The sequence below is a fragment of the Sinocyclocheilus anshuiensis genome, unplaced genomic scaffold, assembly GCF_001515605.1.
Source record: "Sinocyclocheilus anshuiensis isolate Anshui unplaced genomic scaffold, SAMN03320099.WGS_v1.1 scaffold562, whole genome shotgun sequence".
Classification (NCBI taxonomy): domain Eukaryota; kingdom Metazoa; phylum Chordata; class Actinopteri; order Cypriniformes; family Cyprinidae; genus Sinocyclocheilus; species Sinocyclocheilus anshuiensis.
In genome coordinates, this window is record NW_015544158.1 from 758,939 (window position 1) to 780,181 (window position 21,243).

Sequence of the window (21,243 nt, forward strand, 5' to 3'; positions counted from 1 at the left end):
TGATACCGCGGCTCCACCTCACGACACTACTGCGCAGACTCTGGCTCCAAACAAATCTCTACTGCGCAGACTTTGCTCCAAATGACGTCATTTACTAAAGATGGCAGCGGCCATACTGAGATGCTTTGGCTTCACTTTTATATAGTGGAAGGAATAGGAGACGCATTGTCCATCTTTTTTTACAGTCTATGGTTTAAACTGTTAAGGCTTAAACGAGTTTAGCTTAAACATAGATATCAACGTGTTCTGTTCAGGTCTCACCTGTGCGCACGCGCTATCAGCACCCGGGTGATGACGGAATAAATGCTCATATTCCAGCATACGGCATTCGCATTGAACAAGAGTGAATGGTTTGTCCACGTTTTTTTTTTTCCATCGCTGTTGTTGTAATGTATTGGGAAGCCAGAATGCGCATCCATCAACAGAAACATATATTAGCCGAACCCTATTTGTTTTACGTGTTATTTATAGCAAACCATATTACAGATGCGTTGTCAGATTTAAGTTGAACCGCGGTCCTAACGCTTTTTTTTCTCAATTTTTTTCTCTCGATTTTTTTCCGCGAATCATTCCACCCCTAATGAATATGTAACATTTGTGCGTTATTAACAACCGTAATAATTGTTGCTATAGGTACTAGTTGCACAGGACAATGACCTGAACTCTAAAAGAATCAGATGATCTCTGTGGAGACTGATGATGGAGGGGAAGTTTCTGGGGTACCAGTTGAGGAGAGTCCCTTTCTGTCCTCTGGAAGCACTTTACACAGCACTGGTATCAAGCCTGAGCTTCTTTCTCCTTTGCCTTCTGTTCCCGGTTATACCTGTGGGGAATAAAGAACTCATATATATAATCAAATTTCAAACCTCTCGATAGATTTTCAGACCATATTTAACAAATGATTCATACAGCATAATTTTCAGCTTTATAATTGGTATATAGTACAGTCAACTGTAAATATTTGTATTTTCTCATTGTTTTTTTCATTGATTTTCTCAAAGTGACAACATACAGAGCCCCTAAAATTAATAATAATAAAAAAAAAGAATACAGACTTTTGCATGCACACAAGAAACTTTTTTGTGCCCTCGAGAAACTATTGTTTGGGAATTTCTTTGCATGCTTACACAATTTCTAGTTTTACAACCCTCTACATTGCGAGTAAATCACTCGCATATGCGACTAAATCTTCACTCTGGCGACTAAATGATGACTAATATTAGCCAATGGCTAATAAATTCTCAGATTTTACTCGCCAGTGTGTGAGTTGGAGGCTAAGTATAAGTTTAGCCTAGATATATTTACACTCGCCGAACACTCTGACTGAGCGTTTCAGAGTTTCGCTCTCCGTCAAGCGATCTGTGCTATTTTTCAATTAATCTCGATGGATGCGCAGTGTACCTGTATTTGACGTACCGTAAATTTGTAAAAACAAATGACTATTTATACTTTGATTTCCTTCAATAAAAAGGAAATTGAGTAAGACAGTGTAAAAGGTGTGTGGACGTGTATTAGTAATCTAGCGCCTTGGTATAAAGGAGAAAACGTACTGGCCCTCATCACTATCAAAGTTGCCCATCCTTGAATTAGACTATGCAGTTGATTCCTTATAAGATCTTTTATTATATACATCTACATAGCTGACGCCCCGGTGTCCTACTTGACATGAAATGGAAGTTAAGTTCATCTTTTCTATCCTATTGTGATGTATATCCAAGCAGAACGGCTTCCTGAACAAGGAAAAAAATTTGTAAGGCAGGATTTAATTTGGTCCAGCAGGAATTGATTGGATCATTGTCATTTGCTATTGCTGCGATTTCATGTGAGTGACAGATTGCTGGAGGGGAGAGGTTATTGTCCTGCCCTCGCAACAGTGAACATGTCGTCAGAGAAGAGAAGAGGTGATGGTGCAAGGGGGAAGAGAGGTTATTTTCATTGAAGATTACAAGGGCATGTGAATAAAAAAAAATATATAATAATGATGTGCACAAATATCATTTATAATAAACAAAAAAAATCCTATTGAAAAATAATTTAATGCTGACTAAGTTTTACTTTTTTGTCACAGTCATCGACTAATCCAGAGATGAATTACACATAGCTGTTGTGAATGACGTGATATCAGATGGCTTTTAAACAAGACATGATGCACTTCACTGCCAGACTGTTTGCGTCAGTTCAAGGTTTGTTTGGAAACTGGACAAAAGTCTCAAATCAAGAACATTCACCTTTTGCTTATTTCCCCATTTAAGTGATTTTATAGCATGTATTCTGTAGGTGAATGAGAGTACTCACTTCCATATTCTGAAGAGCTGTGATCCTCCTGCACCTCCAACAAAGAAGTTTACAGCAAAGAGATTCCAGTTCTTGGGTATAATAACCAAAGAATACCTGGACCAAATAAGTCCTGAAAAACAGAGTGAGGGAGATTGGGATCTTTGAATTGTTCAGTTTTATTTAATTTTTTTGGGTTACTGTGTGATATATACCTGTGGCAGTCAACACAGCAGATTGGGAGGTACTGAGTTTATCTGCTGGACGTGTCATGTCTGCTAAGCCAGCTATGACCAGACCCTGTGAGAAATCAGAAATTAAACTTTTTATATATAAATAAATAAATATCAATCAATCCAAAGAACATCTAGATACTGTGTTGTTGATCTTACCCATTTAAACATTGGTGCCCAGAAGAAAACAGTCTTTGGACCTAAACAAAAAGCAAATCAATACAGTTAAACTCATGTTTCACAGGTCAAATGTGTGTAATTGTGACAGGTATCGGGTGATTCAACTTACAAAACCTAAAGCACTAACACAGAAGAGAATTATTAGGGGATTAAAAAAAAATACACTTTACACTAAATACTTGTTCTTGCAAGTACACTTTGTGGTTGTGTTTTGGTACCAAATATGTATATCTTCCCAAGGTTTTTATTTTTACAGCACTAAAGGACACAGACTTGAACCTGTGTCACTGTGACCTGATGGTTGTGGGTATGTGCACCACACCATGCTGAAGCTCAGACTTAAATTAATTTTCAATAAGAACTACAATATACAATGGCTGATGGTATAAATGTTTAACCAATTATGGTTTATTATCTGTAAACTGTCAATGTTTAAATATTCAATAAGACTAAATGCACTGATCAGCTTCATGGGGTTTGAGCTATCAGTGATCAACATAATGCAACAGACTTGTTTTAGAACATCTAAAAAACAATCAGCATGTTAAAAATCAATTTTAATATACCGGTAATTTAATAAAAGATCAGTCATCCCTAGCGCTAAATATGACCCCCTCCCTCTGCCAAAGCTGAGGTCAAAATCTGCATGCCAGCACTGTTCGTTTAATCTTTTTTTAGTTTCTTGTCAGTCAACCTCTGCTTATCAACACACATGTAATTTGATCTCTATTTATTCTACCACCAATGACTAGAACTATAAACACATTGACTCCCTTAAGAAAACTCATTATTCAGTAACAGACAATATTACCGAGAATGATTTCTGTTTCTCAAGGGCACTTTCCACAAATACAGTACACTTTGGTGACCCATAACATTGTTTTTCTTTTTTATTTTTGTAGTATCTCTTTCATTACATGTGCAATTTAAATTTTACACGAACAATGGATTACTGTTTCAATAATCCATCCAAAATCATAAATAATACTAACACTTAGTAATACTAGTTGGAAAATTACAATCACATAAATCAAGACTTTTAACAGCATTTAGTCATGCCCCAAAATTTGAAAACACATATAATTAATTTAAACATATTTAGTTAAACACAAGTTTAGACATCGTTTCACTGACCAATTGTTTAAAATGAAAAGACAGTGTTATTCCTCACTTATGTATAAATACGTAAAAAAAAAAGAATTTTAAGCCCCATTTTGTACTCAAAATCATTGAAAGTGCCAAAAACACTCATAAAAGCAAGTACGGCAAGACCAGAACTGCAGACAACAATTCAGAATCAAAATAAATAAATTATAAATAAATAAAAAATTATAATAATAATTGTAATACATTTCTACATATCATACAGTGGCTATAATTCATTACCATATAGTTGCACCTTCTTAAAACATTTTCTATATCTTAAACCTCAATTACATTCTAGGCTATGCATCTAAGGAGACTAATTCTGATCTTTTCGTGTACCAAGTTCATTATTACCTTTATTTTAAAGCATTGGAGTCACTGTTTTTGACCTTAAACAATGAGACAAAAACACCTGCTCAGGTAGCAGGCTCTATGGCTGCACCGTCATATGCAACACTTCAGGGCATGCTGCCACCTCAAGGATCAGTATCAGTCACAAATGAGCTGTCACGCTAACAGCATTTGCGTTACCTGCAGGGTGGTTATAAACGGGTCTCAGTTTAGCCGGCAGCATATGCTCGATCCTGTCGAGGATTCTGTGGTAAGAAGCCCGCAGCCCCACCAAAGCCATGATGACTGCTAATCAAGCTAAATGCTAACACTGCAGTACTGCACGCACGAAAATACCGCTTAGGACATGCAAAGCACTCTGCTGCTATTGTCCCGTGATGTTTCCAAAAGGCTCTTGGAAAATAAGACCTTTGGACACGCATAAAGTACAAAGTCTACGTTATTGTCCTACTGTCGACCTTGCTAATGCAGTTTACTGCTATGTTGTCATGTGAAGTGTCAGTCAATTGCGTCATGACGTAGTTGAGCCTCTAAGGTGAAGGATTGGTTAATGTGGTCACGCCTCTTTGTGTGATTGGCTGGAAGGGGTTCGCACGCGGTTGAAAGGCGGGGCCTGGTCAGGTCGCGTTGAGAAAATAAGCTGTTTTCGCGGTTATGTGTAGAGATTATTATTGTGGAATGCTGGGCGTGAAAGTTAAAAGTTTCCATTAATTTCTTAACAAAAAAAAATCGTCCTTCACAGTGTTCAGAACAAACATTTATTGATCAATTGGTTGATTTGTTTAATACAATGCAGTGTGTTATTTAAATACACTGCATTGCGTTTATATTTGCAAGACGTGTTTTGTCAACATTAGTTGTACACTTTATTCTTGTCAAATAGGACGACATATTTTAAAACTATATTTACATTGAATGACAATTTTTTTTAATGAGTGTCATTACTGTCGTCCAGACTGCTGCTGATATAGTTGTTCTTGTGTTTTTAAATCCCTAAAATCTTTTAATTCCCTGTTTTAATTCCTGTATTTTTTAAAGAAAATAAATGGGACAATGGGACATGTTACTTTTCTCATCGCTTTTAAGTAGGAACCAATCACCAGTTTCCATTTTTTAAATAAAGACATTACCATGGGTGGTTTTCATCCGCACGTCAGTTACCAAATCTTCTCAACTAAAAGATTTAAACTACTGTTACACATACTTGAAACAAAAAAATAGTGTTGAGATTTGAATGCAGTCAGGGATCCTCGATTCGGCGTAACTTCTACGCACATTTGACGCTCTCCAGACTCCAGAGCGACCCGCCCATTCCCTTCCATTGGCTTTGGGCTCGAGATGGATTTGACGTACCAGAGCAGCAGAGGCTAAAGCGGATAGCCAAACAAGAAGCACAATATTTTGCTACACCTCAAAGCAGCCATGCACAAAGTGTCGGAAACGGATCGCCGCGGTGTTGTCGATTTTGAAGAGTAATATTCTCTCATTCGTCCAGTGTCAGTTGTCGATGAACGTATAGCGACTATTAGGCGCTGTAAAAGGAAACAATAATAATCAAACGGCACGGAAGGAACACAAACACAAGAAAAGCGTCTGCTCTACCCTTTTTCATCCATGCATGTCTCAACATCAGAGGTTTAAACACCATGTCCTGCTCTGGCAACCTCATTTGGGATGTGCGAAAACGCACTATTGGATGCACAGATCCATATGCGGTCAGGACAAATTATTTAGGTAAGAAACTACGACCGATATCACACCGTTGCACTTCAACCATCATCTGAATGAAAATCATCTGGGAGACTTGTTTACGAAGACTTTATAGTTGACAGCTGTCATTTGAGCTTGTACACAGGACAGGGACACTGGTTAAAGATCATCTGACCTGTTCAAGGTTCTTGTATTGACAAACAGCACTAGCTCTTGATTTCTGACACAAAACATGTTGTGTTTCTGGAATGATTTTCAGTATTAAGTACAGATTAATATGGTTTGCGGAAATCTTTGATTTATTGCCGTAAAGGAAATGAAAATTAGCCACCTGGCTAAATCTGGCACATTTAACGTAGATTTTTATGTATTATTAATGTGTATTGTCTCTGATTAAAGAAATAATTAAAAAATAATTAAATATATCGTTTAGCTCATATTTATTTTTTGATAGAGACCCTTAGTATTACCATATTAGGATTGTAAAATGTTTCCAAAAAAGTTCATAGTTCACACACACACAAAATAAAATAAAATAAAATTCTGTCTTGGCGGACTTCAAAGCACACTTATGTAATAAAATCCACCTAGTCTGACCCAAATATGTATTTTAGACAATACAAGTTTAGCTAATTTCTTCTCTGTACCCTAAGAATTGGATGCTGGATTCTATGTGATTAATGGAGTGTGCCAATATGTTCAGTCTTTGGTGTCTGTGAGCTGTTTTACTCTGGATCTCACATTCAGATAGTGATGACAGCATATCGTTCAGAGTGTTCCGTATTTAGCTCGGCTCTCATTCATGTTATAAAGCCTGCCAATGCTTACGGTTAGAAACAGAGCAGCCAAAACAACAACACAGAGTATCTCTGTTTTATGCATTTGTGAATGGATTGAGAGTGGAATTTAACCTACATTGCTTTTGCATGAATTTTAAATTTTGCTTTCTGTTGGCAGACCATTTTCTGTGAGGTTGTACCATCAATGCATAGAGCAGTGTCATCTCAGGCTACTGCTGTTCTCCGGGCTCACACCATTGAAAATGGTTGACCTAAGTTTGGCACTTGCTATTTGTAGCTCCTTATTACACAGGCTGAAAATACAGCCATGGAAAGATCTGTCTTTTACCAGCCACACACAGATATCCCGCCTGTCAGGAACAGAAACGTAAATGTTATACATGTTTCTTAATGCAAACAGTGTTGAATGTGAGTAGGTATAGTTGTTGTACAGCACCCATATTTGGGCCTAAACCACAGTGTTTGCATGTCAAATAAATCTGAGGTATTTTTATAAGAGATTAGACAAACAAAAACAAAACAAGAACCAAATCAGGGTGGTTGACATTACTACAACAGCGTATGACAGGATGTTTTCTGTCTTTGTACAGCAGCTCAGCAAATGCTGGAGGTAATGTAATAGTGTTCTGGCGTTTCTCCAAAGCAATGAAGATTTCAGCAGTCATTAACAATCATTCCAGCCTCCTCACCCACATAATATAGTTTCATGGATGCTTCAGTTTAGATTTACACCATAAATGAGCTTTCCGGTTTAGATTATTGTGCCTGTTATTCATATAAACTTAAAATAAACTGTCTCTGATTGTACTGTACAGCTAATCTCAGTTTAAAGGAACACTCCACTATTTTTGAAAATAGGCTCATTTTCCAACTCCCCTAGAGTTAAACAGTTGAGTTTTACCGTTTTCGAATCCATTCAGCCGATCTCCGGGTCTGGCGGTAGCACTTTTAGCTGTAGCTTAGCATAGATCATTGAATCTGATTAGACCGTTAGCATCTCGCTCAAAAATGACCATAGAGTTTCTATATTTTTCCTATTTAAAACTTGACTCTTCTGTAGTTACATCGTGTACTAAGACCGACGGAAAATGAAAAGTTGCTATTTTCTAGGCCGATATGGCTAGGAACTATACTCTCATTCCGGCGTAATAATCAAGGAACTTTGCTGCCATACCATGGGTGCAGCAGGCACAATTATATTAGGCAGCACCTGAAAATAGGCTAACTTCTGTCAACATAACCAACGTGACCACCTGCTTGCACAGGGAGTGTGCTGGGGACTATTTTCAGGCGCTGCGTAATATCATTGCGCCTGCTGCACCCATGGTACTGCAGCAAAGTTCCTTGATTATTACGCCGGAATGAGAGTATAGTTCCTAGCCATATCGGCCTAGAAAATAGCAACTTTTCATTTTCCGTCGGTCTTAGTACACGATGTAACTACAGAAGAGTCAAGTTTTAAATAGGAAAAATATAGAAACTCTTTGGTGCTAACCAAAGATGCTAACGGTCTAATCAGATTCAATGATCTATGCTAAGCTACAGCTAAAAGTGCTACCGCCAGACCCGGAGATCGGCTGAATGGATTAGAAAATGGTAAAACTCAACTGTTTAACTCTAGGGGAGTTGAAAAATGAGCCTATTTTCAAAAATAGTGGAGTGTTCCTTTAAGAGTGAATGCGACATATGCTGATCTTGTTTAAACTGAAAGGTATAATTTTGGCAATGTTGGTTGATTTCCAACCAAACTGTAAAGATAGTGGCAGCATCAACACATTGATGTTGTTTGTTTGAGTGGCCTGATATTTCAGCATTGGATCAACCTATGTTCAAAAGTTTGGGGTTGGTAAGATTTTGAATGTTTTTGAAAGAAGTCTCTTATGCCCACCAAGCCTGCATTTATTTGATTAAATACATAAATACATAAATGCATATTTTAATATATTTTAAAATGTAATTTATTCCTGTGATGGCAAAGCTGAATTTTCACCATCATTACTCCAGTCTTCAGTGTCACATCATCATTCATTATCAATGATCAAGAAGCCATTTTTATTTTTATCATTATTGAAAACAGTTGTGCTGCTTAATATTTATGTGGAAGCCATGGTACTTTTTTTCAGGATTTGTACAACATTTATTTGAAATATATATTTTTTATTATAAAAGTATTTACTGTCACTTCTAAATGTCCTTGCTGAATAAAGTATTAATTTCTTAATTTTACTGGTGAATAATGGTAGAAGATGGGGAGAAACCTGTTTGGAAACAGTCAGTTGTGCAGTTATGTTTGATGATGCTAGTGGCACAGAAACGACAGCTTTACAGTAAATGGCTGAATTAAATGTGTATTGAATGTGGGACAGGTAAAATATATGTCCTTGTTGTTATTCTCTTGTGTGAATTAACAGACAATGCAAATGATCTTGGACATGAAAATTGCCACAATAAAATTCATACATTTTTTTTTTCCTCTATAGGCAGAAGAGAGTTTGTGCAACGACTGAAGCTCGAAGCCGTTCTCAGTGTGCACGATGGATGTGTAAGTCTTTAAAGTCTTTGTTTCACCTGTGATGATGTCTCTAGTTGTGTCTGATGCTCTTGCCCCCAGCAGTCTTTTTTGTTGGCTAATTTTTTTCCTTGATAAATGTGCCTGTAGGAGAATGTGTCTGTCTGGGTTATTTTGTCTTAGGGGAATCACTGTGCTTGTATTTTGTGTGAGTGTTGTGTGTGCGTCTCTTTCTGCCCACTTATCAGTGGCTCCTGTTATTTATCTGTCAGTGATTTAAACTCAAATGCTGATAGGCACCAGGCAGCCATTGGGGACGTCATTTTGTCAGTGCAGCTTTACTGCTGGGACATCCAACAAAGCCATGTACTCTAATTGCAAGCCTCGCAAATGACACACACTCCAATATAACAATTAACAGGCTTTAACAAACTCGCAAAACCATGGTTGGAGGAGGTTTCAATTTGTTTGTGTCAGTGAAAACGATTCTGTATTTTGGTACTGTCTGGAAGCGTCCCTCATACTGAGTATGATAGTAACACAGAAACACAGCAGGAAAAGATGGCAGCACTTTAATATGTCTACCGAGGACTGTTCACAAACAGATACAACACATCACCTTTGTAAAGCTCCTGCTGGTAGATGCCATAAATATACTGGATGCAATGAGCATCTTTCTCAATTGACGGCCATTCAAAAATATCTGTATATTATGTGTCAGTGTATTATGTATTCTGATGAAATACAATAACGTTTAAAAAGTTTTGGGTCAGTACGATTTTTTTTTTTTTTTTTAAAGAAATTAATTTGTTCAGTGCACTAAAATGCACTAAATGAATCAAAAGTGGCATTAAAGATTTGAGTAATTTTACAAAAAATGTATTTCAAGCATACATATCTAGTTCTCTCCCTAAAAAGAACATTGCATTTGTGTCTTTATTGCTTTATAAAAGCTATTCCTATTTGTAGAAATTGCTAACATGCAGTTTATAAACAGTTTATTCCATTTGATCAGATGGCCTTCCTCTTTTACTCTTTCTGAACTGTGTCAGCTGATGTGTAAAACCAGGACAAATGTACAGAATACCTGCTGTGCATTTTTAACTGCAAGAAGAGTCAGGTATCTTTTATCACCTGGCTTTGGGGTAACGTTTCAGGTTCTGATCCAGTGTTGCCTCATTTAAAGCAGACTCCCCGCATTCACTAATGACATAGTTCAGGCTGCTTTCAGCGCTTGTTATTTTAACATGCAGTGCATCTTAACACAATCTAATTCCATCTCGCCACTACACAAAGCAGAGCCGTAGAGTGAAAAGCGGAAGAGCAGAATAAGGGATAAATGCTTAATCCCTCCCAGTGATGTTATTTTAGAAAGGAAGAGGTCAAAGGAAATGGACCCTGTGTGATGAGGTTTGAGCTGCTCTAGAAAGAGGAGGAAAAGCATGAAATATTGATCGCTTGCTCTTAAAGGCACAGGCAGCACACACTACCTCAGTCCATTTCAGCTCTAAAGTCTTAAAGCAGGATTTTAGGTGATGGTTAAAATAATAATGTTATCAGTGATGCTCAGTTAATGATGTCAACAAATAGAAATGACTTTCTTCTGTGGAACACAAATTCTTCAAAATATCTCCTTTTGTGTTCCAAAGAAGAACTTATATGGGTTTTTGCATCAATGATGACAGACTGTTCATTTCTGGTGCACTATTTCTTTAAAGAAATGGATGGAGATATGTTAAATTATGGCACAGTTTATGGAACAGAAGAAACAAGCTTTTCAATTTAAGAAATTGGTGTTTATATTAGCTGGTTTTCATGTTTCTTTAAAGGTTAACACCATATCCTGGAATGACACAGGAGAATACATCTTATCAGGTTCCGATGACACTAACTTGGTTATCACAAATGCTTACAACAGAAAGGTAAGTTAAAGACACAAATGCTACAAATAGTCAGTACCATATTGGTTATCGTTCTATATTAGAATTTTTAATGATCCGTATTGGTCAATATTGGATGTGATTCGCTCTAATTTACATACTTGTATAGATTACCTTTGCTGTCGTCTAATACTCATTAAAAGTTAAACTATAAGAACTAAGTGATAATTTAATAACACTGTTAAATGTATAAGTATACATTTATACATGTATAAGCTGTTAAATTATTGATTTTAATTTTATAGCATTTTATTTGTCATTTATTTAGATAAAATACCATTTAGATTAAGTTCTATAGAATATTGAATATTTTTAATAACAGCCATTTATTAGTTATAGGTCATAACATGAAAATAACTCTCATCTCTATCGATCAATATCTGCCAGAATTTTCTAGAAAAGAATCTAAAAAGGTGGATGCATTGAATTCTGATCTTTTTAAAATGTTAAAGCTTGATTAAAGGCACAATATGTAATTTACGCCGCTAGAGGGCGCGTATTCAAAAACAAAAACAAATAGACAAAGGCGTAGTTTGATGAGCTGTGACCGAGTGTGGAATCATGGGAGTTTGGGGGGTCTTCATCCCCACAGCCGATGCAATCCAATGGGACTCGGGCAGAAATCATGTTCATGGATGAGCTAATGATTTGTTAACGTAGTAGAATGAAGCAGGATGAGGCTGAAAGCCGTCGAAGTGAAACGAGGCCGCTGAACGAGTGTGACACACGGCTCGAAAGCAGCGGAGCTTTTATTATGCCACAGTCGACCGCTTCCGCTCCTTCCGGTCGTGCGTATGTGGGGAAAAAAAGCAGCGCTGTTTTATCATACTAGATACATTTGAAAGTTCTGTTATAATGCTACTCTGTGCGGTCGTCTCCGGTCTAATAAAACGCACAACATATTAAAGTGTCTTTGGTGTTTCCATGTTTTCTACAAAACAAAACCGGAAATCGAGGGCGTATGACGTCATTGGCAGGTGACACAATGACACTATGGACACGGTCCGTGCCACTAGTTAAAATTGCTTATTTCTCTGGATTTAAACATTCTTCGAAACATTTGGGATAATGTAAGTACACAAGTCAGCAAAATATATAACACTGTTCTAGTGGTTTTTGGATATTTGAATAAAAAAATCTTACATGTTGTGCCTTTAAACTAACCCTGTGCAAATCAGTGGCCTATTTGTTGATGTTTTGTTCAGTTATGTTAAAATTGCCATACTGTACTTTTGCCTTTAGGTAAAGACAACTATTCGTTCAGGACACCGGGCCAACATCTTCAGTGCAAAGTTCATGCCCCACACTAACGATCAACAGATTGTGTCCTGCTCAGGAGATGGCATCATTTTCTACACCCACACAGAGAAGAGCCAAGAAATCAACAGGCAGTGCCAGTTCACCTGCCACTATGGCACTGCTTATGAGGTACAATGTTATTTAAAGAGCACAGTGAGAAGGAAATAAAAGACAAGAGGGATTGGGAATGTTTCTCTGTGTCAGCCATGTCTTTGTTTGCGGTTGACGTGTGGCGAGGTGGAGGTTGACGTCTCACATATTTCTCTCTTTCTGTTTCTATCTACAGATAATGACAGTGCCAAATGACCCATATACCTTTTTGTCCTGTGGAGAAGATGGTACAGTGAGGTGGTTTGACATGCGGATGAAGACGAGCTGCACAAAAGAGGACTGTAAAGATGTAAGAAAAATTTGACTGTGAAGTAGATGCATACATCATCAAATACTGTATATCCAAAAGCTCAGCATGTTTCTTCCTGGTAGAGCTCTGGGAAGGAGCTGTACTGATCTGAGATCAGGCTCCCCTCCCACACCGTTAAAGGGGTCATATGATGCTTTTTTAAAGATCATTATTTTGTGTATTTGGTGTAACAGAATATGTTGACATGCTTTAATGTTCAAAAAACACATTATTTTTCAAATACTGTACGTTATTGTAGGTACTCTATGCCCCGCCTCTCTCAAACGCTTCGTTTTCTACAAAGTACCTCCTTCCGACAAGCGCAGTCTGCTCTGATTGGCCAGCTGACCCAGTGCATTGTGATTGGCCGAACACCGCAAGCACTCGTCGGAAATGTAACGCCCCTTACCATAATCGCGAGCGTCAGCTTTCAAAATAAATGTAAAGACAGAGCCCGAAAGGGGAACAGAGTCGCGTGACAGACACAGTGATGAAGCTGGTATGTGTTTGCAGTACACAAGCCACGGTTAAGACAGCTGATGCCACTTTGATGTGACCCTGTCTCTCTCTCTCTCTCTCTCACACACACACACGATGCGCAAAACTCCGCATTTGAACAGTCAATAGCAAATACTTAAACTAATAACAAAACAGTAGCTGATTCAGAAGCGCCAGATTGTCATAGCAAAGTCAGAATTACCTCCTCTCCTAGGTTCACGAAACGGTCGTCCATAAAATGCATTGCTGTTCTGTTGTAAAGGAAAACTTGAAATCGCATCATATGACCCCTTTAAGTCTCACCATTACAGCTGGTGAATAACACTGATGCAGAACCTGCACCTCAGATACGTTTTTATGAGGAAGCAGCCTCCAACCTTGATTTCTCAACCCACAGAGTGTGTTCGGTGAGGACGCTATTAGCATTAGGGCACGATTGCTTTCTGTTGCTATCAGAAGGCATTTTTTGTGAGACAAAGACAACAAGCACACTACTTGTAAGTGCTGTTTGAATCTCTGCTTGGGTTCTGTTAGTAGCAGGGCTTCAAACTACTGTATACAATACATGTGAAGCAGGATTTTGAACCAATTTGATTTTTTTTTTTGTGGGAGGAACTATTAAATAAAATATTAAAATATAAAATAATAAATAAATAATAAAATAAATGCAATTTGGTTTGATATTTTGCTGATTGAATGACAAGGTTTTTAACCTTTATTTGTGAAGATGCTGCAAGTGGTCCTTGAGAACCTAGAAAAAATATTTATACTTATAACTTATACATTATGTAACATATAATTTATACTTATAATGGTATACATGGTAAATGCAGTAACATTTATACTTTTTAAAAAAAAATTATAGTTGCTAATTTCATTTAGTAAGGATGCATTAAATTGATCAAAAGTTCCAGTAAAGACTATTTATAATTTTACAAAAGATGTATATTTGAAATAAATGCTGTTCTCTTGACCCTGTTTTTTGTACACCCTGAAAAAATGTTTCACAGTTTCCACAAAAATATTAAGCAGCACAACTGTTTTCAACAGTGATAATAATATATGTTTCTTGAGCACCAAAAAAGAGCACCAGAAATCATATTACAATGTTTTCTGAAGAATAATGTAAATCAGAAGACTAGACTAATGGCTGCTGAAAATTCAGCTTTGCCATCATGGGAATAAATTACATTTTAAAATGTATTAAAATAGAAAACAGTTATTTTAAATTAGTATATTTGAATTGTTTTTACTGTATTTTAAATCAAACAAATGCAGCCATGGTAAGCACAAGACTTCTTTCAAAAACATTTAAAAGGGTTCTTACCCTTTTGAACTTTGATTATATTCTAAATAATACTCTCAATCTATCATATATCTTAAAAAAACAGAACTGTTCTTTCTATTTGACCTTTGTGTTTGATTTACTAATGTTTATTGAAAGATTTCCTGATAACCTCTAGTTTTCAGTTACTATCCACATATTTATTCCTCTCTCCCTCTCTGTCATTGCCCACTTTCTCTCTTTCTATGCTCCCCCTTATCAGGACATTTTGATTAATTGCCGGAGAGCCGCTACCTCAATATCCATTTGCCCCCTGGTCCCCTACTATCTCGCTGTGGGCTGCTCAGATAGCTCAGTGAGGATCTATGACAGAAGAATGCTGGGAACAAGAGCTACGGGTGAGAAATAGTTCATGTTTAGCATTTCAGCCTTTTATTCTTTTATTCTCCATGTGATTTAATGATCTTTTATATTTAGCATTTGGAATCATTTATGGATCTGTGTCCTTTCTGGTTTGATTACTGCAATGAGAGGTCTTAAACTTTCAGAACTCATTTGAGAAGAATAGCCCACATATTCAAGTTCCCCTAAAAAATACTTCACATCCTCTGAATCTACAAAACATTTGTTCCTCCTTTAAACTAGAAAAAGCCCAACGTTTTAAATGCTTTCTTCAAATGATCTTGAAAAGGTTTCTCTGTTTCACTAGGTAACTACATGGGCAGAGGGACGATCGGCATGTGTGTACGTTTCGTCCCAGCGCACCTGTCCACCAAATCCTGCCGCGTCACCTCTCTGTGTTACAGTGAAGATGGACAAGAAGTGCTGGTCAGTTACTCCTCTGACTACATCTACCTGTTTGACCCCAAAGATGACCAGGCCAGGGAGCTCAAGGGCCCTTCTGCAGAGCGGCGAGAGGAGGTAAGCAGATATCAGGAGGATGTTCTTTGGCCATTTTTACACTAGAGCTTGGTGAGCAAATGATGAGAGCAGAGGCTGCATTGACTGAACATTTTCTGTCATGTAATTTTCTGATGTTTTAAAAACATCTCTGAATAATTCGAAATGCTTTACATCATTTAGGTCTAGATAAAAACAGATAAAAAGTAAAATAAAGTATTGTTTCCTTACTTCAGAAACATTCCCTTAGTATAGAAGGTAATAGAGATTAAAAGTGAAGAAAAAGGGATTTAAAGCACTCTTTGAAAATATAGACAGATGGAAAGATGTGTGTATTGAAATGAGAGACTTCAAGTGTAGACCAGTGGAATAGTTCATGGGAAATTGTTAATTAAATCGGATGACCAGATCACAAGAATACATTGTCTCTTGTCATTTTCACATTGTGAGAGCAGAACAAAAAGGAGAAACCCAAGAATCTGCAACACGGCGCTTGACAAGACTCCAACAGCTCTTACCATAGTTCTTGTGATATCAGTGCGTGCTACATTAAAAATACCCAGCATTTCAAAATGTAACCATATCATGGGTAACTTGAGGTTTGATATAAATGCATTGATTTAAACTAACCTTTTAATTTTGCAAATCAAACGTTTTCATATTGAATTAAAGGAACAGTTCACCCAAAAATGAAAATTTGTCAAAAATTGACTCGCCTTTCAAGATGTAGATGAGTTTGTTTCTTCACTGGATCAAAAGATTTGGAGAAATTTAACATTATATCTCTTGCTCTCCAGTGGATTCTCTGCAGTGAATGGGTGCCGTCAGATTGAGAGTCTAAACAGACTGATAAAAACATCATAATAATCCACATGTAATCCACACAAATCCAGTCCATCAGTTAACGTCTTGTGAGGCAAAAACCTGTGTTTGTAATAAACAAATCCATCTTTAAGGTGTTTAAACCGTTGCCAGTCCATAATCCTATAATAAAATGCCAGTCCATAATCCATAATAATGCTTCCTCCAGTGAAAAAGTTCATCCCCTGTTGTCCTCTCACATCAAAATCCACCAACATATTTGTTTAGGACTTTTTTTTTTTTTTACTTGTAAACATCTGTGCCTTTTTACTCTCCCGATTCAGACGAGACAACTTTTTCACTGGAGAATGCAATATTATGGATAGAGGACTCGTTTGAAATTTAAAAAACATCTAAATGATGGATTTGTTTCTTACAAACACAGCTTTTCACTTCACAAGACATTAATTGATGGACTGGAGTCGTGTGGATTACTTGTAGATTATTGTGATGTTTTATCAGCTGTTTGAACTCTCATTCTGACGGCACCCATTCACTGGTGGATTCATTGGTGAGCAAATGATGTAATGCTAAATTTCTCCAAATCTGTTGAGCCAATGAAGAAACAAACATCTTGGATGGCCTGGGGGCTGAGGGTGAGTGAATTCTCAGAAATTTTAAATTGTGAATCTTCATGGAAAACAAGCAGGATTTTAAAGTGAACTGTACTAGTATGTGAAAGCATGAGACCTATGCATGCTCTGAGTACATGTACTTGACTACAGACACCAGAGTGCTGCTTATTCACTCTGAAGCATTCAAACTATGTATCATGTAATCAAATTGCAACCTTTTGTGGTTTTATAATCGCACAAGACCATATCGTACTTTTGATTTGAATTCCATAATGTGTGCAGCCCTAATGGAAATGGAGCCAGACATCTGAAAGTCAAGAGCGACTGGTCTGGGGGCAAGTGTGTGCAGTCTGTTCTTGCCTAAGGCGAAAACTAAATAAAGGACTTTTGAAGTTCTCTGCACTCTAGTCTCATGCACTCTGTGTAATCCTCAGCAGTTCTGCGCTTCAGTGGTGCAGTTTGAAATGAGTTTTGTAGAGAAGTGTCGGACAGGACGGATCAAACGACGTTGCTGCTATGGTTTAGGATGTGGATCACTGCTTGCTGCACTGCTGAGTGATATTTCCTTGTTAAGACTGATTCTGGCTGGGGAATAAAAATACGCAATAGGGAATTTTATATCTTAATACCATATTGATGTTTTAATACATCTATTCTGTGAGTGAAACTGTACAGTTACACAGCATGATTACATTATTTAAAATATATTTTTCAAAGTACAATTCATTTATTTTATGCGTAAAACAATTGAATGAGGAAATATATGACTGAGTGCACCGTTAAGGGAAAGAAAAAGCAAAGGAAGTTAGACAGGCGTTGTGATTGTTACATCGTGTACTAACCAGGCATGATGTAACACGTTTCCAGCAACAATTATCTGTCACAATGTGTAGAATCCTTGATACCACTAAAAACATTCGCAGCCAATCAGCCAGAAGCATAACGTCCATTCAGATGTGCCTCTGGTTTTATTTTAAAAAGAAGTTTCTTTCTGTTATGCTCACCAAAGCTCCATTTATTTGTTCTTAAGATACATTAAGAACAGTAATATTGTGATACATTTTTACACTTGAAAATAACTGTTTTATATTTTAATATATTTTAAAATGACAGATGTATAATGACAGATGAATTTTCAGCAGCATTACTCCAGTCTTCAGTGTCACATGATCCTTCAGAAATCATTCTAATATGCTGATTTGGTGGTCAAGAAATATTTCTTATTATCATAAATCTTGAAAACAGTTTTTGCTGCTTAATATTTTTGTGGAAACCATGGTACATTTGATGAATAGAAAGGTCAACAGCATTTGTTTGATTTTTTTTCATGTAAAAGTCTTTACTCTAACTTTTTATCAAGTTATTGTATCCTTTCTCAATAAAAGTGTTAATGACTCCATTACTGACCCCAAGCTTTTGAAAGTTAGTATATTATGTACATATATATTGTTATATTTTGTTATGCATATATACTCAAACATAAGTCTCCTTAATCTAAACTGCCAGTCTACATACTCTTCACTCTTCCACCACTATAGTGGTGAAATTTGCTGGGTCACCGCTTTGGTCCCTTCAGCTGTTGTACGGTGTGATCAGCTGTGTCCGGATCCCCCGCGATCAGATTCCTTTCCAAATAGAGGTGCAAACACACGCAGAGCTCCACAGCTGAGACAGAAATAGGCACCCAGTGCACTGTGACTGCCAGTGAGAATGAAGGTGCTCCTGTTGACTTCAATAAATCTTTGCTACAACACTAAGGTTTTACTAAACTGTTTTGCAATCAGTGAATGTGGAGCTAGAGCAGTGTGAAATTGTTGAGGGCTTAGTACGGTTTACTTCTATGTATGGTATTCAAACTCATTGTAGGCAGCAGAGATATTAGAGAGGGGCCCTCATAGGACCTCTATAGTATAGCCTATTCATTAGAATGAGGCCCATCCATTACAAAAAAATGTTCCAAAGGCCTTGCTAGGGAAGTATAGTGACCTAATCTAGTACTGGTTAAAAAGGTTAAAGCAATCAAGAATTCAAATTTACATTTTAAATATAAAAAATATATTTTAAAAGAGCCAATCTGAGTACTGCAGGTTTTACTTAAAAGAAACGTCACTTGCATTAAACCACAAGCACCTTAACAGGCATGTGTCCTCTTCAGCCTCTTAACTAAGTAAAAAAAAAAGAATAGCTCATTTTATCCCTCCATGTGAAGTGGAGAGAAGCTGCAGTGCTCATTATTAGATTATTTTTAGGATGAACGCATTGGTCTCTGACGTGCTTTGTTTGGTCTAATGTGGCTGTGTTAGAGCCGGTACTTGTCTTGTTAATGCACCCTAGCACCCAAAATAGAGAGTCCCGACTGACTGAGATGGTAAAAGTGTGAGATTGAGGCACGTGGCAAGGTGGCCTCAATAGTTTATCCCATCAACATCCTAAGGTCTTTAATTTTTTCAGACTAATGACCCCTTGTTGGTTGAGTGTTGCTTTTTAAAGGGATAGTTCACCCCAAAATTTACTGTCTTTCTTCTGTGGAACACAAAAGAACATATCAAGGGGTGAGAACCAGAAGGGCGTGTGACATTTTTGGTGAAATGGAGATATATATATCAAATGAAAGCTCTTAATTAGCTCTTTCTACTGGCAAAAGTACTGTCATCCATGAGTGTACAAATTTTTATTATAAATAATTTAAATCAGTACACAAAGTCAGATTAAACTATGGTAAAAGTTTTGTTTTGGCTCTCCTGTAAAGTTGGTGAAATGTCACTTACACCTTTCTGGTTCTCACCCCTTTGAAAATGTCTGTTTTTTTTTCCTGGATGTATTTTTAAAGTTAGCATTGGACCCCATTGTCTTTAAAAATACATACATTACATTACATACTTTATGCTAAAGCCATTAAAATAATCATTATTTATGTACAGAGTCATATTCTTCATTACATTTTAATTGTACTATATTTTAACTTTGGTGGCACAAAGATACATTTAGTTGAACTTTAACTTCTTACTTTGTGCTCTGGTTGATGTGCTCTGGTTGCTCTGGTTGAAGTGAACTTAATATTGCATTTTTGTCTAATGCTTATTTTAATTATTTTTTATTACTTTTTATCGAACAATGTAATTGGTGAATGCCCTGTTATAGACCTCTGGTTTCAATCCATGATGGCAATTCTGTTTCACTTTACCATTATGATATCTGTCCTCTTTTAAATGTTTGTTGGTCATACTTCCTGCAAACGTGCCAGACTATATGATTCTAAAGTTATTTTAGGGCGTGTGAGAGGTTTTGACTGTGACTGACAGCTTGTTGATGTGTCTTCCCACAGCTGAGGCAGCCCCCGGTCAAGCGCTTGCGTCTGAGAGGCGACTGGTCAGACACAGGACCACGCGCTCGGCCTGAGAGCGAGAGGGAGCGTGATGGTAAGATGAGAATGCGCAGCATGGATGGTACATATACAGGGGTGAATAAACACTGAGAGCTCTGTTTGCAAACACACTTATTAGGTGACTTCATATTAATGCACCAGGAATAGATCCACAGATATGTGTTCTTGTACAGTGGGTATAGAAAATAATCACCCCCCTTTAAAATAATCAGATTTTGTTGCTTTGCAGCCTGAAATGAAGACGGACACAGTTTTTGTTTTATCCAGCTGTATAACATCCAAGTGAAAGATATAACACCAACATGTCATAAAAACATTAAAAAAAACAAAAAACAGAATCACTGAGTTGGATAAAGGATCACTCCCTCCTAAAAATGAATTGTAAACTCAATCAGGTGTAGCTAATCACCTTTTCAATGGTACACAAAGCCATCATCTGACTTTCAACTGTGATCAGCTGTGGTCATTTTGATTAGCTCAGCATGAAAAGGGCTTTCCTGGAGCATTTCAGTCCTTGGTAGTGCAACTGAAGCAAACAATCAACTATGGGTGGTAAGGCACTGTCAAAAGATCTCCGGGATAAAGTTGTGGACAGGCACAAGTCAGGAGATGGATACAAAAAAAAAAATTCAAAGGCTTTATCAATGGCTAGAAACACAGTGCAGTCTATTATTAAGAAGTGGAAGGTATTTGGTACAACACTGGATCAGGATCCCTGGATCAGGACGTCGCTCCAAACTGGATGATAGAGCCAGGAGGAAACTGGTCAGAGAGACTACCAAGAGGCCAACTCTGAGCAACTCTGAAGCAGCTGCAGGAATTTATGACAAAGAGTGGTCATTGTGTGCATGTGACAACAATATCACAAATTCTCCACAAATGTGGCTTGTATGGGAG

General features: G+C 37.2%; 2 protein-coding genes across 2 annotated transcripts in view; one reads left to right on the forward strand and one right to left on the reverse strand.

Annotated features, from left to right (window-relative positions):
* Positions 1–499: 499 nt before the first annotated feature.
* LOC107695492 (mitochondrial pyruvate carrier 2-like) lies at positions 500–4,658 on the reverse strand. The gene is made up of 5 exons (XM_016495428.1): positions 4,365–4,658; positions 2,667–2,707; positions 2,490–2,574; positions 2,296–2,407; positions 500–823 (listed from the first exon to the last, which is right to left on the reverse strand). The coding sequence occupies exons 1-5, from the start codon at positions 4,462–4,464 to the stop codon at positions 778–780; spliced, it is 384 nt and encodes a 127-aa protein (XP_016350914.1). The 5' UTR covers positions 4,465–4,658; the 3' UTR covers positions 500–777.
* An 867-nt stretch (positions 4,659–5,525) lies between these two features.
* LOC107695452 (DDB1- and CUL4-associated factor 6-like) overlaps positions 5,526–21,243 on the forward strand; it is a 32,640-nt gene continuing 16,922 nt past the window's right edge. The window contains exons 1-8 of the mRNA XM_016495354.1: positions 5,526–5,918; positions 9,175–9,236; positions 11,033–11,125; positions 12,386–12,571; positions 12,729–12,842; positions 14,888–15,023; positions 15,335–15,546; positions 20,287–20,380. Coding sequence (XP_016350840.1) covers positions 5,831–5,918; positions 9,175–9,236; positions 11,033–11,125; positions 12,386–12,571; positions 12,729–12,842; positions 14,888–15,023; positions 15,335–15,546; positions 20,287–20,380 — 985 coding nt within the window. The 5' untranslated portion in view covers positions 5,526–5,830. The remainder of the gene's footprint in view (positions 5,919–9,174; positions 9,237–11,032; positions 11,126–12,385; positions 12,572–12,728; positions 12,843–14,887; positions 15,024–15,334; positions 15,547–20,286; positions 20,381–21,243) is intronic.